Source organism: Pyrus communis, chromosome 7, assembly GCF_041283825.1.
Source record: "Pyrus communis isolate YQ-2024b chromosome 7, ASM4128382v1, whole genome shotgun sequence".
NCBI classification, from domain to species: Eukaryota; Viridiplantae; Streptophyta; class Magnoliopsida; order Rosales; family Rosaceae; genus Pyrus; species Pyrus communis.
The window spans coordinates 16,944,734-16,970,261 of record NC_142571.1 but is presented as its reverse complement, the minus strand read 5'-3'; the positions used below and the strand labels follow the sequence as shown (position 1 = coordinate 16,970,261).

Below are 25,528 nucleotides of genomic sequence, written 5' to 3'. Positions count from 1 at the left end.
AAACTAAGATATACTATATGAACTATCACAGTAACAAAAACGCGCGCGAAGAGAAGCACTCTTTTTTATGACTTCCACTTATCGATCCTGGCCCGTGAAAGTGACCGATGGGGGCCCTATTGATGAAGTTTATGTAGAATGATAAAATTAAATGTGTCTGACCGTGAAAGAATATTAGTGTGGACGATTGATTCCAGCATATTCTTCACCTCATGTCTGTGCTCAATCAACCAATAAAAGGCACTAATTTATGTAGCGCGAAAAATTTAAATACATATGACAGTTAGAGCTATATGAGCGTCCATGATTGATAGTTGCAAATTTTTTTCCCTATTACTCAATTGATCAATGAAAGAGGTGAGGGCGCTGACTGCGGCTCTCAATAAACATAAAAATGTGGGAGGTCCTGGGTTCGATGCTCTGAGTTGTTGAGTCTGCTTGAGTGTGGTGATAGGTAGAGTGAAATTCTCTATAGCATTTCTGGGCCCGTAAGAAATAGATAGTTTGCCATCAGTTGTTTCTTTTTTTTTCAAAAAAAGGAAAGGGGTGAAGATATTCTGTTGTGCCAACAAAGTTATGTGACAAAATTTATTTACCAAAGAAGTATTATTGCTTCAGAGCTGGGAATGTGAATTCAAACACACCAAGCCAAACAAGCAATGAATAGAACTGCAATTTCCCCATCCCACAGCATAACTCCCAATCCTGCAAATTTGAAAGAAACTGAAGCTCACAGACTTCAAATTTCAAAAAAATAACAAGAGATAAAAACAAAAGCAGTTTTTGTCCCAAACAAAACTTCCCCATCAATTCACCCTGAAAAATTCCAAAACCCTAATGCAGAAACCCAACTCAGCTGCCACTCTGCACCAGCAGCTCCCCTTTAAAGCCCCCTCTCTCTCCTCCCTCAAATGCTTCATTTTAAGCCTTCTACTTTTTCTCTCTCTAGACCCCAATTTGATTCCCCAAAGCCCAATTTCCAGCTCCCAAAAAGCTTTCACCTTTACCCTTCAAATCTCTCAGTCCAATGAATCACAGCAACCCAAATAAATAGATTTGAGTCGGACCCTGTCAAAATCACAAACCCAATTCCCAAAAATCAAGCACAGTCCAAAAGCCTTTTGCTTTACCATGATGAATTCCGTAGACATTCACCCACTCATCGGGTACTCGATCGGCGACGAGCTCCTCCAAAGCCGGCGGCTCATGCGCCACGGCCCGCCACCGTTGCGGGGCGCGATGCGACTCTTTCGGCGCGCCAGCGGGCGCCGAATGAGACTGCGGGACCCGTCGGTTAGGGTCCGGGAGAACGCGGCGGAGGAGCTGGAAGAGCGGCAGAGCTTCTGGTTTCACTCGAAGCCCGCCATAATTCTGGACCTGCTGTGGAATTTGGTTTTTGTGATTGTTGGGTTCACTGTGCTGGGGCTAAGTGTGGAGGAGAAGCCATTGGTGCCTATGAGGATTTGGGTTGTTGGGTACATTTTGCTGTGTGTTGTTCATGTTGGGTGCGTGGTTGCGGAGTATCGGAGGAGGCGCGAGGCGGGTTGGGGGAGTGGTGGGAGTGAGAGTTTGATGTCAGGGAGTCATGTTGGAGGTTATGGGGGTGAGCATGGTGTGGCTGATGATACAAGGTAAAGCAATCTTGGAGATAATATTAATAGTTATTCTTGCTTTTAGGAATTAGGACTAAAAGTACACTGATCAATATTTTTATGATGTAAAAATATGAATCTTGATTCAAATGTTGCATCTATGTTCATTTTGTTTTGAAGTATGCATTAATGCAGGTGTTGTGATACTGTTCTATGGAATGATGTATAGGAACTTTTGTGTTTGTCAGTTTAGTTCAACGGACATGGAAAATATGGTTTCTAAGTTTCACCATACGAGGATGAGCGTTTTTTGAATTGTGGAGTCGTGATGCTGTTCGTATATAGTTCCACATTTGGCAAGCTTTTTGCTTTTCTTTCTTATTACAATTCTTTTCTTTATTTAGATATGTACAATTGAGCAGGGTTTGCATTCTATGATGTCCTTTATCTCATATCTGAATTCAGTCCTTTTTCATTTGTTTTTGTTGTCAATTTGAAGCGGTAAATTGAATGTGAGTAATGGTTGGCATTTGTTGTGAATGTGATATTCTCCGCATAAAGCTAATCTTGTGGCCATATGCCATGAAGTATATTTAACCATCTCCATTTTTTGTGCAACAGTGTCACCAAAAATCTGGAGTCGGCCAATAGCATGTTTTCATTTATTTGGTGGGTCATTGGCTTCTACTGGGTGCTTAATGGTGGCCAGACTTTGCTATCTGGTTCACCTCGCCTTTACTGGTTAGAATTGTACAGTTTTTACTCTGAAGTGGTTTCTTTTGAGTGATTGTCTTGAATGCATGTGTGTGCGTGGATGTGTTTTAATTATTTACACACCGCTCTTTTTTTGCAGGCTCTGTGTTTCATTTCTAGTTTTTGATGTTGCCTTCATCATCGTATGTGTTGCTGCTTCCTGTCTCGTTGGAATTGCAGTCTGCTGCTTTCTGCCATGCATAATAGCAATCTTATATGCGGTGACAGATCAGGTATACCTCCATAAGGATTGTACGCAAGCTTTAGTTTATTGTCGAGAAAGGGGTAGCTTCATATAATATTTCCTCTGATCATGTGACATGAGATATGTTAAAAAAATTAGCTCTCATCTAAGCTTAGGATCTAACGGAAGACGTGGCACAGAACGGAGCGCAATGGCGTTCTAGGATTCATATAGCGGACCCCACTTAGTGGGAAATGGCTTTGTTGTCGTTGTTGTAGCTCCTCATCTAAGCTTAAAATACACAGTGAACGTGATCATATCTACATATAGAAAAAAAAAAAAAAAAAAAAGATATAGCATATTCAGTAATGATAAGCAAATTATAGATCTCTTTGATGCACGTGGCATGCGCATTATGCACAAATATGGAAATATGTGAATGGAAACAGATGATACTTGACTATGCGGCGATTGGCTAATAGGCTAATAGCTTTACTGGTCATTGTTGTGTTTTGTATGTTTGTCGTTTCTTCTATTATTAGAAAGAGTGAGGGAGCATCTCCAGTGCTAAATGGAGATGTATAGGCACATTTAGATCTCATGTTCCAGTGCAAGTTGTATTTGGGCTGTAAAACCAACAACTAGCCGACAAACGAATATATAGCTGCAAATTTGTATCTGTTTTGCATCGTGCTCTGGCGGGCCCAAAACAAGTGTGAGAACGAGTGAAACATGTGAAGAGAGTGGAAAGATGAAGTGCAATAATTACTTTCTTGCTTAAACCCTAAACCGTTGATATTAAATTCCCAAATTTGTATTTCATAAGTGCATCCAACTAACTGGAGTGAGATTCTCTATCGTCTTCCGGAGATTTTAGATGTAATTACATCCCAAATTACATCTCCCCCTTGGAGATGCTCTAATACATGTGAAGGCTGCTGACTCATTTAATCCCATTTGATATTTATAATGAATGCTCAACTGTTAGTGAATTCAGTTCTCCTTGATTTTCATCGTGAACTCCCTTTATAATGTTGAAGCATTAGATCTCATGCTTCCTATTTTATGCCGAAGTTTGAGTTTCATACGGGCCATCCAAATGCCATGTGACGTTCTGGATTGAAGAATCAATCCTTTCCTTTTTCTGTAGAACCTATTCATTTTGCATGAGGTAGTAAGCTCTATATTAAATGAAGGAAAAAAGCAATGAAAGAAGTTTTGGATTCTTGATTACATTTCAATCATATACGCTTATATGACTCAACTTCATACAACTTGTGCATGAAACAGGACGGGGCAACAGATGAGGAGATTGATAGATTGCCAAAGTTCAAATTCAGAAGGGTAGGTAACTCGGAGAAAGTCAATGGTGAGGTCCAAGCTTCTGAAGGATTCATGACCGAATGTGACACCAATGCACCAACCGATCATCCTATTTCCCAGGCTGATGCTGTAAGTTCTCGTGCCATTATACTTATAGTTGTATTCCGCTATGTCTAATATGCACGCAAGTGATCATTTGATGTTTGATTTAGCAAATCATTGCTGTGAAAAAGTGTATGACTAGACGGCCATGGCCGCGTTGACGTGAATGTTTTTGGTAAATTGCAGGAATGCTGCGTCTGCCTTTCTGTCTACGAGAATGGAGCAGAACTACGCCAACTTCCTTGCCAGCATCACTTTCACTGCACTTGCATAGACAAATGGTTACATATCAATGCTACCTGCCCTATGTGCAAGTTCAACATTTTAAAGCCTCGTGGCCGACATGAAATCGGACAGGTGTGAACGGGAACGGAATCAAATATGTCGATATTAGGGAAACCAAAATCGATATATTATGTAAAGTTAGTGTAAACTAACTTGTAATGCCAAATAAGAAAATATAATAGATGGTTACTGTGCTTAATTAATGTGTAGGGGATTATTTTTCATGAAGGATTCGGCATTCAAAAAGAAGATTTAGGGTAAGCTAGGCATTTGCATTTTTAAAACCAAATTGAACTGGTCCCTAAGTTTTAGTGAAATTAGGGTGCGTTTGTTGCACTATATTATTTTGGACTAGATTAGTTTGAGGGGTTAAGTTGGATTGACTTAGAATAAACTAAATTTAATTAACTTAGTAGAGTGTTTGGTGTAGTATCGGACTAAGAAGTAAGATAATAAAAATAATAAAAATTAATTCTTTTTTTTCCTTTCTTTTTTCTACTTCTTTTTCCATTCCTAGAACACTCCTTGAAAGCTCTCTTACCTCTCCCTTTTTTGAGTCCAAATTCCATAGCTTCCAACCACAGCTTTCTCCTTCATTTCAATTGATAAGGCTCTCCGTCTAAATTCCTCAACTTCCAACCACAGCTTTCTCCTCCATTTGAATCGATAAAGCTTCGAAAACACAAACAATTAAAAATTCAATTTCAATAAAAATCGAACCTGTAGCTGGATTCCTTGTATACTCTACGACGACACTCTAATTCTAGTCCCGATTTGAGTCTGGGTTGCGAACCAGGATTGACCAACCAAGAATCTCTCCTCGAGTTTAGGTTGCACAGATTGGCGTTGGCATTGAGCAGGATGAGGAGAGAGAGAGAGAGGACGTGATTCTGGGTTCAAGGTGAAGGGTGAGGGAGAGGACACGGGCAACAGTGAGAGAACGAGAGCAGCAGAGAGGACACAAGAACAAAGAGAGGCATCTTAGCTAGTCCCATAGTTTGGGTTTTTTGGGGGGTGGGGGTGGGGGAGAAGGAGGGGGGACATGTTAAGACCAACTAGTAGCGTTTGGGTTGGGGGGGTGGGGGGGGGGGGACATGCTAAGACCGGCTAGCAACATTGTTAGTCGAGGCAAGTCCTCCTTAGTACCACTAAAGTTACTCCCTCAAGCGAACAAATATGGATTGCACTAATCTTTTATCCAATCCAGTCCAGTGAGAGCTAAAGAAGGCAAACAAACACCTCCTTAGAGCTTTGGTTCATTAATTAAAAATTTATGAGTATTGATTTTTGAATTCGTCACAAGGCAATGCAACGCAATGGTTCATTTGGTTAATTTTGTTAAAAATTTCAACCTTATTCCCATTTAAACTCTATATTTTAAACGTAATTTTAATAGAATTACCCGAAAGAACATTTATTCATGACTTTTTAATTCAGAGATCAATAATTTTATTGGGTCCACAAATTTTTACAAGGTAACTAGTAAATAATGGTAGAATATACTAGAAAGTGGTAGATTGTTTTAGTGGTTAGGTTTTTTTCAGTAACATGTTTCTCCCAACCACTAATTAATCAAGTCAAGGGTGGTCGGGTGGTGTGCGTTACTCGACTGCTGCCGCCGTCATCTGTTTCAAATATCATATTAACGTTTCCCTATCTTCTTCTGCGTAAATTGGTTTAGTATTACACAATAAGAGAGAAAGAACCGGTATATGAGATCAATCTAATTCTTCGTTTTCGTTTACCAGATCAATTGCATCCAAGAATGGATAATATAGAATTACAATCTCTATAATATATTGAGAAAATTTCTTTTAATCATGTATTGTAACAATGAATTGAATGGTTGCATCAAATTTCCTACAAGAACACAAAACACGTTGAGTTCGTATTCTCCTTGACCAAAAGCCTAAACCCTCTAATATTTATGCACAAAATATTGTGACTTGGGTCTGCAATAATCTTTCTGATACACACCATACCAAACCGGAACTCCGGTCACAACGCCGCTGCCAAAACTTTTGTTCCCAGTCGCCGGAAACCCCATCGTCGAGTTAGACCACGTCGTTGAACTTGCATATGCGTACATCTTCTGAGCCTCCATACTCACAGAAATATTAATAATCCCATTCCTTTCCCCCTTGTGATCTCTCAGCCTGTAACTCAAAAAATGCAGGTAACCCTCCGGCACGTACCCGCCAACAAAATCCGACGCCGGAATCGTCGCCGTCCCGATCGTCCTGACGCTGGACGAAGTCTTGCATTGGACCTCCACCGTGATGGACTTCGAGTGCGTTGCCAAGTCGAGCACGAGCGTCTCATTCCACCGTGGGTAGGCGCCGCCTTCAGTGTCCATGCCCGTGGTGCGAAACTGGCTGTTGGTGTCGGTCCGGACGGTCACGGAGGCGTTTTTCTTGATGGGTTTTCGATCTAATTGCAGGTTCTCGGCGGAGATCACCTTGATTTCGAGAGTCCGGGAATTGGCTGCCATGTTGGATGAAGAGTGCGCGTGTTTGATGAACTGCTTGGGTTAGGGAGGAAAGAGGTGCGGGTAGGAGGTTATATAGGAGTGTTGAGGGAAGGGTGTGAGAAAGGAGAGAGAAACACCCACCTGGTTTCCGTGGAATCGAAATTGGACGATGAAATACACTACGCGCCGAATTTGGAATGGATGGGAAAGTGCGTGGGAGAAATGTAATTTACTTTCGTAGTCAGGGGTTTCCAAGTTGACTCGGGCCTTTAATTGAGTTTCACTTTTCTTAGAGAAACTTCCGTGTAATAGGATTCATAGCGGAGAGAAACTTTCAAGCAATTAGTTCTTACAATTTAAGGAAATAGACAAACATGAGCAATTTTCTAAATCTTTGGACTAAGATAAGACAAATCGGTCATGCATAAGTCATGCAATCATGCATAATTAGTGCACATCATGCACAAGTCTTGCACATCATGTACGGACAAGAGGAGTGAGGGAGGGAGGGGCATAATGCCCATCCGTAGTATGATTACCAAATTGAAGGAATAAGAGGAGCTCATGAGTGAAGGGATTTTCCAGAAAACAGCAGAGGCAGTGGATTATGAATGGATCCCATTTCAGGAGAGAGAGGTGACTAGGGTTCGTGCAAAGGCGTGGGTTTTGGGAAGAGAGATTTCCGGAGAAATGTGCAAACGGTGATTGGGTTAGAGGAAATAATCTATTTATATACGAGGGTAACTAGCTTATTTTAAGGTGTAGGAAAAATCTTATTTCTGTCATATTGTTGTGCATACTGTGTGCATGCTTTGTGCATTTCCGTAAAATCTAATTTTGATCCTAGGATTAAGAAAATGGGTCATTTCTATCAATTTTCCTATAATTTATTGCGGAGTTAAAACTTTTTGAAAATATGGATTATCTCTACTCCTTATTTTTCAATAATCGCATGGAGAAATTTTTTGGTATGACTGCTACACATGAAAATGTTGTCTCAATACATGTAATTCTCATTCTTTCTTATCCTCGTGTGGATAAGTTCTTCTACATAAATATAACATACAGATAGTACGAATACAGTGACGTTGTAACGTCCATATGATAGATACACACATTCACACATCTCTCCTCACTACTTGACTTATCACGTGTGTGGAACTATGATTTTTCGAGGCTGGAGTAAGTTTGATTTGAATACAATTACTTCAGAAATCTAGTCATGGACTCACCGGCTCCGAGTACAGCTATAGCAAAAAGAGTAGCTGTGCCACCATCACTCTGCTCTAGGACACTAGGCAGAGTCCTAGCTACTCCGCTAGATGACCATGCTTAGTCTGCAAGACATGCAATTTGATTCGGATATGGACACAATCAGATACTGTAAGTCTTCGAGTTTTTACAATCCAGGAATTGGCGCTCCTTAGCTATAACATTCCAGAGTCATGCAGAACAGACACTAATCATCCTCGTGCGCCACAAATAATCACAACTCGTAAGAGGGTGTAATATCTACATCTAGATCCTCTAGGATTCTTCTAACCTAGAGCGAGGATTTTATCCTAAAAATGTTTTTCTCCCTACGGTATAAATACACCCATCTAGGGTTCATCTATGGTAATGCAATCTAAACACTTGAATTCTCTTGCCCACTACTTGAGTGTAAAGTCATTCACTAACTTGAATTCTCTTTCCCACTGCTTGTAGTCTACTGCTTTCTGCCATGCATAATAGCAATCTTATATGCCGTGACAGATCAGGTATACCTCCATAAGGATTGTATGCAAGCTTTAGTTTATTGTCTAGATAGTGGTAGCTTCGTATAATCTTTCCTCTGATCATGTGACATGAGATAAATTAAAAAAATTAGCTCTCATCTAAGCTTAAAACATATGGTTTACGTGATTATATGATATACCTCTACATGTAGAAAAAAAAAAAAAAACAAAATGACGTAGCATATTCAGTAATAATAAGCAAGTTAATAGATCTCCTCGATGCACGTGTCATGCGCATTGTGCACAAATATGGAAATATGTGAATGGAAACCGATGATACATGACCATGGGGCGATTGGCTAATAGGCTAATAGCTTTACCAGTCGTTGTGTTCTGTATGTTTGTGGTTTCTTGTATTATTTGACAAAGTGAGGGAGCATCTCCAGTACTAAATGGAGATGTATAGGCACATTTAGATCTCATGTTCCAGTGGAAGTTGTATTTGGGCTGTAAAACCAACAACTAGCCGACAAACGAATACATAGCTGCAAATTTGTATCTGTTTTGCATCGTGCTCTGGCGGGCCCAAAACAAGTGCGAGAATGAGTGAAACACGTGAAGAGAGTGGAAAGATGAAGTGCAGTAATTACTTTCTTGCTTAAACCCTAAACCGTTGAGATTAAATTCCCAAATTTGTATTTCATAAGTGCATCCAACTAACTGGAGTGAGATTCTCTATCGTCTGCCGGAGATTTAAGATGTAATTACATCCCAAATTACATCTCCCCCTTGGAGATGCTCTGATACATGTGAAGGCTTCTGACTCATTTAATCCCATTTGATATTTATAATGAATGCTCAACTGTTAGTGAATTCAGTCCTCCTTGATTTTCATCGTGAACCAGATGTGAACTCCCTTTTTAATGTTGAAGCATTAGATCTCATGCTTCCCATTTTTTGCCGAAGTTTGAGTTTTATACGGGTCATCCAAATGCCATGTGACGTTCTGGATTGAAGAATCAATCATTTCCTTTTTCTGTAGAACCTATTGATTTTGCATTAGGTAGTAAGCTCTATATTAATGAAGGGCGAAAAAAATGAAAGAAGTTTTGGATTCTTGATTACACTTCAATCATATACGCTTATATGACTTCATACGATTTGTGCATGAAACAGGACGGAGCAACAGATGAAGAGATTCATAGATTGCCAAAGTTCAAATTCAGAAGGGTGCGTAACTCGGAGAAAGTTAATGGTCAGGTCCAAGCTTTTGAAGGATTCATGACCGAATGTGACACCAACGCACCAACCGAGCATCCTATTTCCCAGGCTGATGCTGTAAGTTCTCGTGCCTTTATACTTACAGTTGTATTTCGTTATGTCTAATATGCACGCAAGTGATCATTCGATGTTCGATTTAGCAAATCATCGCTGTGAAAAAGTATATGACTAGACTGCCGCGGCCGTGTTGACATGAATGTTTTTGGTAAATTGCAGGAATGCTGCATCTGCCTTTCTGTGTACGAGAATGGAGCAGAACTACGCCAACTTCCTTGCCAGCATCATTTTCACTGCACTTGCATAGACAAATGGTTACATATCAATGCTACCTGCCCTATGTGCAAGTTCAACATTTTAAAGCCCCGTGACCGACATGAAATCGGACTAGTGTGAACGGTAACGGGATCAAATATATGTCGATATTATGGAAACCAAAATCGATATATTATGTAAAGTTAGTGTAAACTAACTTCTTGTAATGCTAAATAAGAAAATGTAATAGATGGTTACCAGGCTCAATTAATGAGTTGGGGATTTTTTTTTTGAAAATTGTAGATATGGTACCTCAACTTTAACCTAATTGGAGCAATGGTCCCTCAACTAAAATCCATGATCATTGGTCCCTTAACTCATCAAAACAAGCAATTATGGTCATTTTCGTTAACTTCGTCAAAATGACTCATGTTGGAATAACCATTGCTACAATTGGGTTAAAGTTGAGGGACCATTGCTCTAATTGGGTTAAAGTTGAATAACCATTTCTCCAATTGGGTTAAAGTTGAGGGGTCATTGTTACAATTTTTTTCATTTGATTTTTCATATTTGTCTTGGATTTAGCCTCATGTGGGTGGCATGTGACTTATTTTGACGGAAGTTTTGACGGAGTTTATGAAAATGACTGTAGATGCACGTTTTGATAAGTTAAGGGACTAATAATAGTTATGAATTTTTAGTTGACGGACTATTGCTGCAATTAGGTTAAAGTTAAGAGACTATTGCTATAATTTCCCCTATTTTTCATGAAGGATTAGGCATTAATAAATAATAGACATTTTCATTTTTAAAAGCAGATTGGATTAGTCCCAAAGTTATAGTGGAATAAGAGCTTTGGTCCATTAATTAAAATTTTATGAGTATTGTTCTTTGAATTTGTCACAATGCAATGCAATGCAATTGTTCGTTTGGGTAATTCTATTAAAATTTTCATTCTTATTTTCCATTTAAAGTCTATAAACCAGAAAAGAAAGAAAATAAGTCAAGTTCAGTGGGCTGAATCAAAGTCTGCCTCCTCACGCTTTCTATATTTTGGATGTAAATTTTAATGGTATTACTGAAAAGAACAATTACTCATTAATTTTTAATACAAAGATCAACATTTTTATTGGGTCCTCAAAATTTTGATAAGGTAACTTTAAATAAACGACAAGTGAGAGAATGTCACTCGAAAGTGGTAGATTGTCTTAGGTTTTTCAGTAACGTGTTTCTCCCAACCACTGGTTAATCAAGTCAAAGGTGGTGTGCGTTATTCGACCGTTGCCGCTATCAGCTGTTTCAAATACCATAGCGAATTTGAACCACCGTTTCGCTTCTGCGTAAATTGGTTTAGTATATATAATATAAATGTAGTACAGCTGCCTGCTGTGGGCATATTGTACATAAGTTGTTTAAGCCAAAAATCAGAGGAAGTGTTTTTTTTTTTTTTTTTAAATTTTTTACATGGGACCGGTTGGTGGTTTCGTCACGACAATCTAGTATTTTAGGATAAGAAAAACTAACAAAGGCATTTCAGTCTCCCCTGGTCAGGGCCGTCTCTGACATTTTAGGGGCCTTGTGCAAATTTAATAAAAAGGCCCTCCTTATTTAAAAAAAAAAAAAAAATTGGACGATATATTCATAAAGCTCAACAATCAATAATCAAAATTAATTGAAATCCATATCTCACTCTTACTAATTGAATAATTTTCAACATAAAATCATGATTTAGGGTTCATCTGTGAAAAAAATGGAGCACAACTGAAAGAGAGATATGAAAGTATGTTTGTATTTGTAGACGAAAATAATACACTAGTTAGTTTTTTATCGTTTAATAGGAAAGTGGAAGAAAGTAATTCACAAGTTTTTATTAGTATAGAAAACTATAAAATTAACATATTAAGTATAAGCTCTATTGCCACTTAGTACTACAATTTAGTGGTATTTTTCTTCACTTGTAAGTGAAAGGTCTTAGGTTCGAGTCTCGCCAAAGGAGAATTTGAACCAAATTATTGCTAACCCATTATGAGGCTAAGCCCACCCCCTTCTCTTTAGTGTAGAAAATATCGTTTGTACAAAAAAAAAAAAAAAGTATAACCTCTACGTGATCAATTGTAATATAGATAAAATCTTACGATGATGATTTTTCGTTTTAATTTAAAACTTTTTTTTTTTTTTATAAAAACCATTCAGTATTACGGTCTTCACTTGGAAGTGAGAGGTCTTAGGTTCGAATATCGTAGATAGCGAATTCAATACCAAATTAGGTTGTCTATTGTGTGGCTTATAGCCAAACTCTCTCTTCTCTTAGTGTAAAATTATATCGATGTAATAAAATTTTTTTTTTTTTTATAGAAATTCATACTCATATGAATATATAGGAGGATCAAAAATTTTGGGGCCCCCAATTGTGCCACTGCATCGTTTGCACACCCCCAACGCCCCATCTGCCCCTGGCCACCATTGTGTGATTCATCAACGTCAGCAATGGAACCCAAGATGTATCGTGTGAAATACGATATTGGAATTCGTTCCCAACCACTGAGCCACCGTGGTTAAGGAAATGGGTTTTCTGTACATTATTAGAGAAGTTGGGAAAATAGCAGTGTAAGAACCGGTATGAGATCAATTCCTCGTTTTCGTTTACCAGATCAATTACATCTGAGAATTGATAATAAGAATTACAATCACCATAATATGTTCAGAAAAATTCTTTTAATCAAAACAAAAACAGTAAGTGTTGTAACAATGAATTAAATGAATGCATCAAATTGAGTTTGTGTTCTCCTTAACCAAAAGTCTAAACCCTCTAATATTTACGCTCAAAATATTGTGACTTGGTTCTTCAACTATTTTTCTGATATGCACCATACCAAACCGGAACTCCGGTCACAACGCCGCCGCCAAAACTACTGTTCCCAGCCGCCGGAAACCCCATCGCCGAGTGAGGCCACGTCGTTGAACTTGCACAAGCGTACATCTCCTGAACCTTCATCCTCACAGAAATATTAATAATCCCATTCCTCTCCCCCTTGTGATTCCTCAGCCTGTAACTCAAAAAATGCAGGTAACCCTCCGGCACGTACCCGCCAACAAAATCCGACGCCGGAATCGTCGCCGTCCCGATCGTCCTGACGCCGGACGAAGTCTTGCATTGGACCTCCATCATGAAGGACATCGAGTGCGTTGGCAAGTCGAGCACGAGCTTTTCGTTCCACCGTGGGTAGGCGCCGCCTTCAGTGTCCATCTCCGTGGTGCGAAACTGGCTGTTAGTGTCGGTCCGGACGGTCACGAAGGAGTTTTTCTTGATGGGTTTTCGATCTAATTGCAGGTTCTCGGCGGAGATCACCTTGATTTCGAGCGTCCGGGAATTGGCTGCCATGTTGGATGAAGCGTGCGTGTAAGTGTTTGATGAATTGCTTGTGTTAGGGGAATTGTGAGAGCCGTTGAGAGGAAAGAGGTGTGGGTAGGAGGTTATATAGGGGGTTGAGGGAAGGGTGTGAGAAAGGAGAGAGAAACACCCACGTGGTTTCTGTGGAATCCAAATTGGAGGATGAAATACAATACGCGCTGAATTTTGAATGGATACGAAAGTGGTGGGTGGAGTGTAATTTCCTAGTTGGGATTGGTTTTCCAAATTGACTCTTGGACCTTTAAACGAGTTACGAGTTTTTTAAAGAGAAACTTCCATGTAATTTGTTCACGCTTCTTATATAGAGAAACTTCCATTCAACTGGTTGTTGGGGGGGGGGGGGGGGGGGGTTGGGGAGATGGGCATGTCATAGAGAGAAAGAGAGTGGAGAATAGTTTTGAGGAATTTTGTGTGTTATTCTCTAGTCATTGTACCTTTATTTATAGTAAGAAGAGTATTTCCAATTGAAGTCCCTATTTAGGGATTACCACCACTACTTTTAAGTACTCATGTGAGGACTTAAAAGGAAATTTTTGTGTTCCTAAAGGAATATTGCCTCCAATGGTAAAGTCCTTATAATAGAATCCCTAAATTTAGAGTTTTTATGATTTTACGTGATAGTTTGATTAGGTGCATATTTTTTTTACTTAAGATTATCCCTATACAGTCCCTATATGGGAGGACATATACTATGTATTCGGTAAGTCCCTATACTTTAGGGACTGACCATCCGATCTATTGGAGATTCATTTTTGTCTCTATATTTGTTTTATACTCATTTTATACTGTGGTTTTCCCTATTTAGGGACTTCACTGGAGATGCTCTAAAGAGGATAGAAACTTGCTCAACAAGTAATATAAAGTCTGTTAGGAAAGATTTTCTAGATCCCAAGGGATTCCTAATCTATCTCTACTTAGGATTTACACAATCACAATATGTATTAGAATGTATATCACAACACTCCCCCTTTTGAGTGTGCAAATACTCAAGTAGATGGCGCATCAGATCTTCAGGCAAATGTAGAAGCAATTGATAAAGTCGTCTCGTCTAGTTGACAAAAGTAGCGAATGTGAGTCTCACAACCAACGGAAGAATGTATAGATGGTAAAACTCACAAAACCTCGCTATGGCAAACTTAAGGTGGGACAAAAGCCCGTAGTCAAAGGAGAAAAGTGAGAAGTTGCATTAAGCCGAAACTATACATCTTCATGACGTAAGTAGAACGTATTCAAGGGTATGACCTGCTTAGGATGGGTGCCTTGTCAAAACCTAGTAAGGTAGCAAAAACCCAGTGGGAAAGTGTTCTTAAGCATAGGAAAAAGGAATACATTAAGGTCAAGTAAGCATACTTCTGGATACTCCTCATGAGTTTGACAGAATTTCCAAATGAAACTACAAGCATTGTAAACGAGAAAGTTATGCATACCAATTTCTTGGACAATCTTTTGGAAGGTAGACTTGGGTTGGGCAGTGACTCCGTGTAGAGGTCGGCAAGGTTGTCTAGGATCGAACTGCTTGACTTCAGTCTTCTTGGTCAAGACTTCAACGGCACAATCGTCAAAAATTGCCTTCAGGTTGAGGTCGAATTCGTACTGCGAGAGAGTAGCGTCGACTAGGAGACCGGGGGGGAGATGCCAAGTATGGTCGTAGCATCTAGCACAGTAGGGTCGATAGGCCCGAGAGGAATAACCATCGTGTTGGTGGCCGAGCAGCAGAAGCTTAAGGTCGCCATTAGAAGTTCTCGATCCATGATAATTTCACGGGTCGAAAGCTTGATGGCGTCAAAAATTCCAAGGGCTTTCCACTCATCGTCGAAGAGAGGCTTCATGCGAGTGACCTAGGCTGCCCCGGCTGTAGTGGTCGAGGGCCAATCTCCTTAACGTCTGGCCCACTCCCACTTTGACTAGTTGTACCCTTAGAATATGGGTTTAAGGCAGTGGGCCTTCAACATGTTAGTAATTGACTTTGGGATGTTATCCTTGAAAAGTGATCCTAGAGTTTGGTGGAGGGCGCTCGAATCACCCTCGGATTAAAAGGACTTGATGGCGTTTCGTTTGATAAAGTCCCTGTACTTATTGCATTCCTCGGCAAGCTTAGTAATGAAGGTGTTGGTAGCCATTGATGAAGGTTTGAAGGTTTTTGGATTTCGAAGTTTGGCTTCTTTTCTGGGTTGAGAGTAAATAGCAAGAGTGTTTGGAGGTTTTGAAAGCGTAAAAATCCAAATGAAAATGAGCTGAGTATTTATAAGCAGTTGGGAGGAAGATCAACAATTTAGTTTTAAAAGAATAAGGGGTAAAATCGACCAGAGAGTTTTGTAATCATGACGGATATCCAAAGAATCTAGATGAAAAAATCGAAAAGTTCACAGATTGAGGATGCACGTTTGAGTATGACGGCAAGGTTTATGGTGAAGGGACGTTTTGATGTTTGCACGCTTCGAATGTCATTATTAAAGACAAACAGGTAAGCTGAGAAACTGCCACGTGGAAAGGAATCTAACATGTTTAAGAAATCGTGCAATTATGCTCAATAAATGCGCCTGGGTGGTTGGAGCATTTGAGGTCTTTGGTATTATCTGGTTTATTAGGAATGTGCTAAAGGATTATTTCATTTCTTCAAGGTTGAGGCTCGGTCAGGACTTGCAGGCCGAAGACCTCAGAAGCGAGGGGCCAATGTTTGGTTCTTGGCCCAATGGCATTTATCTAGAAGTTTCTTGTGGGCCATTCAGCTAAGGTTGGCCGAATCCTATTGCAAAGGGAATTGATTCAAATAAAAGTGAAGCAGTCGAAACCCAGTGCAACGGGGAGTCGTAAAGTTAAGGATGCTGAGAATTAAGTGATGAATCTGGTTTGTTTTAAAGCTTGGTTCAGAGTCCTATTAGAGTCAGGATTGACGAGACCTAATTAGATTAGGTTGAGGAGTTATAATCCGAATACGATTCTAGCTCGACCATGAGGGGGTTGGCTACTATAAATAGAGAAGGAAGTGCATTATTCAAGCCCCCTCCAATTCAACAACCTTGAAAATTTTATCTTTCTCTCTTTTCTTCCCGCCAACACATCTTCAGTTGGGATAAACAACATTATGAAAGCAACTGGCGACATCTTCAGTTTGGATAAACAACACTGAAGCTGTAGAATTAGCTGATCGAGGAGCACCTTCAGTTTGGATAAACTGCACTGCTTCAAGACCGACTAGTTATTTATCCAAGTCTCGGTCAACAAGTATTTTCGAGTCCTTGTTGGTATAGGTCATTTCATCAGCCTTCTCGGGGAAGTGAGGTGTTACCAGGTTACTACATTTGGCACATTGAAAGCTAAATTTGAAATTGAACTTTGCAGAACTAGCAGCCTTGTCTTCAGGCTCTAGAACCCAAAGGCCGAGATGTGTTCCTTCCTCGGCCACAGTTGCAAGATCAAGAAGTCAGCAACGTCAACACATTTAACTACCTGGCCAAGCTCGGTCGTCGAGTTGGCACTCCCCGCACATAATCGAATGACGTAGTTAGCTTATTAGTTACTCGGCCTATGCACCACATAGGCTTAGTAGTTTTTAGGATTAACAATTTCATATCATGATCCTAGAGATACGTTACAACCACGTTTATGTGCTGCAATCAATCACATGGCGTATGAGAGAAGTCTTTTGCCATAAGGTGGCGTTATATCTTACTATTTAATTCATCTAATTCGACATGGATTGTTTATTTTTAATTGACCACTCAGTTTTACATTATTAATAATCAATGAAACATAGTTCGATATCGTCGTTTTTCATTTATGTTGGTAAGTAAAATATAATTGAAATATCATCGATGATAATCTCATTCCAATTCCATATCTCATGTAAACTAGTATACTGGACCAAGAACTTCAGGTTATAGGAATATTCTGGATTTAATCTCATGAGATGAAAATGATTGAGACAGTGATTGAGGGAAAGATTTGTTCGTGCCATGTTCATCTACTTTGGGGGAGGCGAATCCTTTGAACTGAGTGATCTGTCGCGCTTTTGGCAGAGGACTAGTTGATTTAGCGGCTACTGGGATCGGCCATTAGGTGCGGTCAACCTACCTTAAGGGGATGTCCGATACACGTTAGTAGCGTCCCGTCCTTTTCTAATCTAGTAAACATGTCTTTCCTTGCAAGCATGTTTGCAGGCGGTATATGTGATCTTGTCACACTTACTAGATTAGAGAAAGTGTCTGGTAACTTTGTAATGATCTAGATCAAGGATCGAGATGAGACATAGTGGGGATGTCCACGATAATTCGCTTCATTTTTTAGTGACGTTCTGATCTCCCCCTAATGCTGGAAATATTGTCTCATTGAAGTGACATAATCGCTTGCAAGGGCGTAGGAGAATCATAATCGACATTGATTCATATCCTTTTCTGAGGACCCATAGTGGTATATTGCGGCAGCAGAATTGGCACATATAATGTACACCCAAAATGCATAAGTATGATGCTTCAGGTTTGTACCCAGTTATCAACTATAACGTTCAAATAGGATTGAAGATGTTTAACGAACGCTTCAATCCTATTTTGAACCCAATTACCAACTGTAACTGCCTAGGACCATTGGCACATAAGTATGAACGCCACCCAATCCTATTTGAACCATGCACTACTTTAGCTATGGATTAACATAGCTAAAGTAGTGCATGGTCCTAGGCAAGGGTCGAGAGTATGGTAAATATGAGCAATGACCGAGCGATCAATTGAAGATGTTTAATGAACGTTTCTGCCAGGCCATTTTGAGGTGAACATAGGACTTTAATATTTAATTACAAACCCAAAATTGATATTAGGGAAACCATAATCGATATATTATATAAAGTTAGTGTAAACTAACTTGTTGTAATGCTAAAAAGAAAATATAATAGATGGTTACTATGCTTAATTAATGCGTGGGGGATTATTTTTCATGAAGGATTAGGCATTCAAAAAGAAGATTTAAGGTAACTAGACATTTTCATTTTTAAAAGCAAAATTGGATTGGCCTTTAAGTTTAAGTAGAATTAGAGCTTTGGTCCATTAATTAAAAATTTGTGTATTGGTTTTTGAATTTGTCACAATGCAATGGTTTTTTTTTTTGGGTAATTCTATTAAAATTAATTTTCATCATTATTTCCGTTTAAACTCAATATTTTGAACGTAATTGTAATGGTATTACACGAAAGAACATTTACTTTGAATTTTTAATTCAGAGATCAACAATTTTATTGGGCCCACAAATTTTTACAAGGTAACTAGTAAGTAGCCAGTTAATACTACGGTCTAATGATATTCATCTTCGCTTGTAAGTAAGAGATTTTAGGTTCAATTCTCGTTACATGCTATTTTGAACCACATTATTGCTAGCCCATTGTGAGGTTAAGCCCACCCCTTCTCCCTTAGAATAGAAAATATTGTTTTTTTTTTTTTTAAAAAATAGTAAATAAACGACCAATGGTAGAATATCACTAGAAAGTGGTGCATTGCCTTAGTTGTTAGGTTTTTCAGTAACGTGTTTCTCCCAACCACTGGTTAATCAAGTCAAAGGTGGTGTGCGTTACTCGACGGATGCCGCTGTCAGCTGTTTCCAATATCACAATGAATTTGACACCGTTTCCCTCTCTTGTTCTGCGTAAATTGGTTTAGTGTATATATAATGCATCTGTAATACTGCTGTCTGCTGCCGGCACATTGTAAATGTGTTGTGCAAGCAGAAAAATAGAGGAAATGGTGGGCGTTGATAATATAGAATAACAATCACTAATATATTGAGAAAATTTCTTTTAATCAAAACAAAAAATGAAAAAAAAAAAAAAATCAAGTATTGTAACAACGAATTACATGGTTTGCATCGATTTGTATTTTCCTTAACCAAAAGTCCAAGTCCTCTAATATTTACGCACAAAACATTAACCATACCAAACCGGAACTCCGGTCGCAATGCCAGAAACCCCTTCGTTGAGTGAGACCACGTCGTTGAACTTGCACAAGCGTACATCTCCGGAACCTTCATCCTCACAGAAATATTAATAATCCCATTCCTCTCCCCCTTGTGATTCCTAAGCCTGTAACTTAAAAAATGCAGGTAACCCTCCGGCACTTAACCGCCAACAAAATCCGATGCTGGAATCGTCGCCGTCCCGATCGTCCTGACACCGGACGAAGTCTTGCATTGGACCTCCACCGTGATGGACTTCGAGTGCGTTGGCAAGTCGAGCATGAGCTTCTCGTTCCACCGTGGGTGGGCCCCCGCCTTTGGTGTCCATGTCCTTGGTGCGGAACTGGGTGTTGATGTCACTCCGGACGGCCACGGAGGCGTTTTTCTTAGTGGGTTTTCGATCTAATTGCAGGTTCTCGGCGGAGATCACCTTGATTTCGAGCGTCCGGGAATTGACTGCCATGGTGGATGAAGAATGCGTGTAAGTGTTTGATGAACTGAGGGAATTATGGTGAGAGCCGTTGGGAGGAAAGAGGTGTGGGTAGGAGGTTATATAGGAGTGTTGAGGGAAGAGCGTGAGAAAGGAGAGAAAGACCCACGTCAGCTTCAAATAATTTTTAATTAATTACTAAATCTTTTTTATTAAATTTTTTACCCTCTCTCACTCTACACATGTTCTTGTTGAACCAAGACCAAGCTCACGAACTGCAATCACAAAGAAAATCTTTGATTTCCCATCCATCACACACTATGTGGATCAATTTCGACTAAAAAATCATCGCTTTTGAAAACCTCCAAATTGAAAAATCCTAGTCTCCACCAAATGTGAATCCAGCACCTCCACAATGCGCCAATGCCCAATCCAACTCACAGAAGATGACTTACGCTAGAGACGAAGTGGGTGGAAGCAACATCAGCGATGGTGGAGGTGGATTTCAAAGAGTGCAAGCAGAGCATGACCTAGAATTCAATTGGAAACTCAGTCTCGCACAAAAATCCAAATCATATCCAAGTGGCAGCAACGACAACAGTGGAGGCGGATTTCATAGAGTGCAATCAGAGCGTGACCTAGAATCCAACTGGGAAGTCGATCTTGCACAAACTCGAAGAGTTTTTGCTCAAGATTTGCTCCGGTGAAATGCCCACTGAAGTAAAAGGCCATGTCACTATTATTTTTGCAGAAGGTGTTCCCTTTGCTTCAAACTACTATTTTTCTATTAATTTAATGTTTCTTTAAAATATAAAACAGATCTTCACAAAAATATATATATATATATATATATATATATATATAACAAAAATAAAGAAAAGAAAATAATGTAATAAAATAATAATTTAATTTGACATGTTAGGTGGAGAAAAAAAAAATTAATGTCAAAGTGCCACATAAGCTATCAAATTTAAAATTTTTGTTTAAATTTGACATCTCCTTTGGAGATGGTCTTAGGCCTTTAAATAAGTCTGAGTTTTTTTTAGAGAAACTGTTAACTACATTGCAATATTTGGGAATTGAAGGGAAAATTAAGAAGAAAGGACGAACACAGAAGGATGAACACAGAGTTAGAGAGAGAGAGAGAGAGAGAGAGAGAGAGAATGAAGATTACACACTTTGTTTTTATACTGTAAGCCTAACAACTCTAACCAAATACTAACAAACTTGCTAACTATATTTCTAACTGTATTGCTGACTTGTAATACTCCCCCTTAATCTCAACTGGGGAAACTCAGTTTGAGATTGGAAGAACATCTGTAATCACTACTATGAAACCAGAAAACATAACATAGAGTTGAACCATCATCAATCTTGCAAATTTGAGACAGCCATATGAAACTTTCCTCTTGTTTTTTTTTTTTTTAGGTACCTGCAACTTATCCTACCTTTGCCCCCTTACCAAAAGCACCATTTAACCAAGCTACTCAAACGATCACATGCCTGATTTTTTTGACAGCTGACCGCGTATATTTCAATTTTCTCTCTATTGCAAATACTGCTACCATTGTTTTATCTGAGACATGAAGCCTCTGATCAACAAACTTCACTTTCTCATTAACCACAGAAATGCCTACTGTCAATTTCTCTGCAAGCCCCACTTTCATGTCAAAGGAAATGAGCTTCTCTGATGCACTTGCTGCCAACCGATGCTTTTCATCAAATGCTTTAGCCTTGTTCACAGCATCTTGTCCAATAGTCGAACCCTTTTCAAACATAAGTGATTGTCCACACATCCAAAAGTCTAATATTCCTCTGCCTTTGACAAGAGCTTCATAAAGAACATCCTCTTATAAAGTTGTAACACACCCTCATGCCGATTATAACAATTTCTTGCGGGTTTACCCTTCATGGGATTTACTGTCAACAATCTCATTCAACTTGGCTTCGGCCTTTAATATTTACAAAAACAGAAAATTAACAAACTATAGTGTGGCATCGACCTTAACTATATAGCACCACGGGATCGCCCTTTGTGGATATTACCAAAAAACAACTTTTTTGAACAATGGCATCGGCCTTCACAATTTCAACAACAGAAAATCAACATCTATGTAGGATTACCCTTCATGGGATTTACCTACTCACATCATAGAATTACCCTTCGTGGGATTTACTGTTAACAACTTCTTTTACCCTTCGTGGGTTTTACCTATTCACATCACGGAATTACCCTTCCTGGGATTTACCGTTATCAACTTCTTCAAACTTCATCGTATAACTGGACTTACTCTAGATACATGCTAACAACTGAGTTCGTTAGACTTGACATTATAAGTTGTAATAAGAAAACATATTGCACAAACTCCTCAATAAGCACTTGAACAATCTTCTCATGCATTACACTTCTCATTTTGGCACAAACCATAATCTGAATAACCAGAAAATTATACATGCCAGAATGCAAGAATTCACACCCATTTCTCCAAATATATCAAGAGTTACAGAAATATCAAAACCCAATAAACTTGTAGAATATCAATGAAGCAAAGAAAGAACTGGACACCACCATACAAATTGCACAATCCAACAATGACCAATATTCTTGAATCCAAATATCACAAACATGGATCTTGAAACAATGAAGAATCTTGAAAGCAAATATCACAAACAAGCCCTTTTCAACTGGAAGAATCTCAACATATCAACTGAATAACTTCATACCCACAACAACAAACTAACTGATTTATAAAATACTGAAAGAATCATAGTAAGAAATTCAGAAGAAGTGGCTGAAAAAACTTAACCTTCACAAGAAAATTCTGAGCTAGGCATTTCGTCAAACATTTAGACTACACAAAAGTCTAAACTTTCTTCCACACCAGAAAGCAGAGCACATATCAAATTCGCAGACAATATCGAAAGGTCTGATTATATCCATCTCCCTTCCTAATGATGTCAACACCCCATATGCCTTTTCTACAATAGATCTCTTTGCAAGGAAATAATCTTCGTCTTCGTGTTGTGACATAGGTGGGAGCATCATCCTTTCCGTCCATGTAGCCAACGATAGGCAGGACACCGAAAACTATCTAATTTCAGGTCTTTCTTACCCAAATGCTGTTGTTCTTTTGAGAGCCCTTGTGATGGATTCTGATCGAACTTCCAAAACCCAATTGGGAATGATCAAAGCTTCATCTCTTAGTAACCCGAATTTGATCTCTATGTGGATAAAGTTGTTGATGTCGTCGTCTGGGTTGCAATTTCTCTTGAAAAAAATGAACCCATATCAAATTGCTAAGCGATTTTGCTTCCCGAAAGGCAATTTGCAGAGATCAAACTAAGCAAGTAACTTAGGTCTCTGAACACAACAAGAAATTGGGCCAAACCTTCAAGAAATAGATCCGCCTGGAACACGTTGGTGGCACCAAGGATCTCCACAAGAACGCTCATTCTCAGCCGACTCGCATCCATAAAAAACTAAGTAAGAAATTGATTTTGCTTCCTTCTCTAATTCGGGGATCAAAGAGAAGAAGGAAACACCGAAGAACTTGATGGAAAATTCAAGAAAATCTGAAGAGAAAATAAAACTAGAAGATGAAATCTAATAATAATAAAAGAAAAAAACAGAACCACCAGAATCCATGGTGTGAGCCTGATGGCTCTGATACCTGATATCATGTTAACTACATTGCAATATTTGGGAATTGAAGGGAAAATTAAGAAGAAAGGATGAACACAGAGATTTTTAGAGAGAGAGAGAGAGAGAGAGAGAGAGAGAGAGAGAGAGAGAGAGAGAGTATAGAGAAAGAAATATGCTTTTGTATTGACTGAAAGAATGAAGATTACACATTTTGTTTTTATACTAGTAAGCCTAACAACTCTAAGCAAATACTAAAAAACTTGCTTAACTATATTTTTAACTGTATTGCTGACTTGTACCCTTAATAGAAACTTACACTAGTTCACCCTTCTTATTGCGGTGAGAAACTTCCAAGCAACTGGTTCTTACAATTTATTGCGTAGTTGAACTTTCTGAAAATATGGATTATCTCTACTTATTTTTCAATCATCACGTGGAGAAATTTTTTGGTACGGCTACTACACATGAAAGTGCTCCAGCAATACATGTAATCCTTATTCTATCCTTCTTATTCTTGTGTGAATAAATATTCTACATAAATATAGCATATGGATAGTCTCTCACGAGTGATCAATTTTTATATTACGAATACACAAACGTTGTAACGTCTATGTGATAGACACACATTCACACATCTCTTCTGACCACCTGACTTGCAACTAATTGTGGAGGAAATCCAATTGTGGTGTGGTTGGAGAATTTTCTCGAGTCATGCTTGGAATTGAATTTGCACAATTTGTTACGAAAACTCAACTCTTTACACAAATGCGTTTGTTATATAATTTGAAAAGTTAATTGCTTCTTCTTTTTCTAAACATTGAATTGAAATTGCGTGGAATGTCATTCAAGTTTGTACGAATAAACTGATGTTGGTATATTCTAATGTATTTCATGCAATCTTAATTATCCATGTTAGGGAAACCAAGTATATGTATAAGTTGGTGTAAAACAACTTGTTGTAATGCTAAATAAGAAAGTATACTAGATGGTTACTGTGGAGAAAAAAATAATTCCAAAAATTATGGAGATGACATGTGGACTTTTTCTCAAGAAATACAGGATTGCCCTCATTAAATGGGCAGGGCTCTCAAATACTTCAATGCCCAGTTCAACATCCCTGGAAGTCTAAGCAGCTGACTAAGACTGCCCATAACTCTCTTGCTCATGACATGGAAAAGTCAAAGGTTTTAACGATGGGGATTAATTGTCAAATCTTATCTTTAATACATTCCCAATTGAAGGCCAACTCTATCAAGTAAGTAATCTTTATTTCAATCAATTAGTGATAGTTTCACCATTATCCCAAGATATTATCCTAAATTGGAGCAGCTGTCATAGCAGGCTAAGGGCAGGAAACCCAGCCCACCGTAAGAAGTAATACAGCAGCAGGCCAATCAACCCAGGTTGCATATGCCTAAGCCTAAGTCGCAACCATTGCAGCACAGGCTCACGGGTAGGCAACCCACGTATAAACCTAGAGTGCCCTAGTGCATAGCCTAGCCAACCAAGCGGGTTGGCCCGCTTCACAACTTGCTCCAGTTACTCGTCCCATGGCCTAGACTGGTCTAAGACTGATTCAGCTAGCCCGAATTCTGGTCATCGGATCGGCGACTGAAACAGAGATATTTTCACCTCATTTTTCCCCAGGTTTGCCCATTTCAGGTCCAAGTTTACACATTCAGTTCATTATACTTTCACCACTCATGTAGACGCCCATCATTCGAGCTCTTTCAACCCAAATGGTGAACAACACCCGTGCCGACATGTCGTCAACCTAACCAGTGCCCTTGCACAACAGATGATCTTGGTGAATTAGCTCTTTGAGCACATCGAGACCCAGTGCACCCTAGACAAGGTGTCCAAAAGTAGGACAAAGACTGATCATGACTTTTTCCGTCAACGACTTAGTAAGCTACCACTCAACCCGCCATGAATCAAGCATTCGGGAAGTGTGCACTCTCGGCTTGGCCCTCAGGAATATGTCTTCTCTCATCCAAGTGCCCAGAGAAGTGTTCATTCCTGACTAGGTCCACGAGCTATAACTCATAACATATGGGAGATTTTACTTTTAAAATCATCGGTGTCTGTTGTGATAAAACTCAACACTTAGTAATAAGTAGGTAAGTTGGGACAATATCAGTGATGT

General features: G+C 39.1%; 4 protein-coding genes and 1 long non-coding RNA gene across 5 annotated transcripts; 2 read left to right on the top strand and 3 right to left on the bottom strand.

Moving 5' to 3' along the window:
* Positions 1 to 608: 608 nt before the first annotated feature.
* LOC137735023 (E3 ubiquitin-protein ligase At4g11680) lies at positions 609 to 4,438 on the top strand. The gene is made up of 5 exons (XM_068474381.2): positions 609 to 1,631; positions 2,214 to 2,333; positions 2,446 to 2,578; positions 3,820 to 3,981; positions 4,141 to 4,438. The coding sequence occupies exons 1-5, from the start codon at positions 1,132 to 1,134 to the stop codon at positions 4,315 to 4,317; spliced, it is 1,092 nt and encodes a 363-aa protein (XP_068330482.2). The 5' UTR covers positions 609 to 1,131; the 3' UTR covers positions 4,318 to 4,438.
* Positions 4,439 to 5,952: 1,514 nt separating this feature from the next.
* Positions 5,953 to 6,785, bottom strand: LOC137735763 (BON1-associated protein 2-like). Its single transcript, XM_068475208.2, has one exon. The coding sequence runs from the start codon at positions 6,728 to 6,730 to the stop codon at positions 6,158 to 6,160; it is 573 nt and encodes a 190-aa protein (XP_068331309.2). The 5' UTR covers positions 6,731 to 6,785; the 3' UTR covers positions 5,953 to 6,157.
* A 1,246-nt stretch (positions 6,786 to 8,031) lies between these two features.
* On the top strand, positions 8,032 to 10,101 carry LOC148695784 (E3 ubiquitin-protein ligase At1g12760-like). Its single transcript, XM_088697396.1, has 4 exons — positions 8,032 to 8,092; positions 8,417 to 8,469; positions 9,604 to 9,765; positions 9,925 to 10,101. The coding sequence occupies exons 1-4, from the start codon at positions 8,032 to 8,034 to the stop codon at positions 10,099 to 10,101; spliced, it is 453 nt and encodes a 150-aa protein (XP_088553522.1).
* Positions 10,102 to 12,580: 2,479 nt separating this feature from the next.
* LOC137735717 (BON1-associated protein 2) lies at positions 12,581 to 13,420 on the bottom strand. Its single transcript, XM_068475161.2, has one exon. It carries the CDS (start codon positions 13,340 to 13,342, stop codon positions 12,806 to 12,808), a length of 537 nt encoding a protein of 178 aa, XP_068331262.2. The 5' UTR covers positions 13,343 to 13,420; the 3' UTR covers positions 12,581 to 12,805.
* Positions 13,421 to 20,903: 7,483 nt separating this feature from the next.
* Positions 20,904 to 23,685, bottom strand: LOC148695783 (uncharacterized). Its single transcript, XR_015963928.1, has 3 exons — positions 23,129 to 23,685; positions 21,989 to 23,007; positions 20,904 to 21,951 (listed from the first exon to the last, which is right to left on the bottom strand). It is a non-coding gene; the product is annotated as an uncharacterized LOC148695783 (long non-coding RNA).
* Positions 23,686 to 25,528: the final 1,843 nt, after the last annotated feature.

Bases quoted from the DNA above. Each gene is read 5' to 3' on its own strand.
- LOC148695784 (XM_088697396.1), top strand. From the start codon at position 8,032: ATGACCATGCTTAGTCTGCAAGACATGCAATTTGATTCGGATATGGAC. The intron at 8,093-8,416 runs GTAAGTCTTCGA...CACTGCTTGTAG, and splicing joins TATGGACACAATCAGATACT to TCTACTGCTTTCTGCCATGC. The intron at 8,470-9,603 runs GTATACCTCCAT...TGCATGAAACAG, and splicing joins TATATGCCGTGACAGATCAG to GACGGAGCAACAGATGAAGA.
- LOC137735763 (XM_068475208.2), bottom strand. From the start codon at position 6,730: ATGGCAGCCAATTCCCGGACTCTCGAAATCAAGGTGATCTCCGCCGAG.
- LOC137735717 (XM_068475161.2), bottom strand. From the start codon at position 13,342: ATGGCAGCCAATTCCCGGACGCTCGAAATCAAGGTGATCTCCGCCGAG.
- LOC137735023 (XM_068474381.2), top strand. From the start codon at position 1,132: ATGATGAATTCCGTAGACATTCACCCACTCATCGGGTACTCGATCGGC. The intron at 2,334-2,445 runs GTTAGAATTGTA...CTTTTTTTGCAG, and splicing joins GGTTCACCTCGCCTTTACTG to GCTCTGTGTTTCATTTCTAG. The intron at 2,579-3,819 runs GTATACCTCCAT...TGCATGAAACAG, and splicing joins TATATGCGGTGACAGATCAG to GACGGGGCAACAGATGAGGA.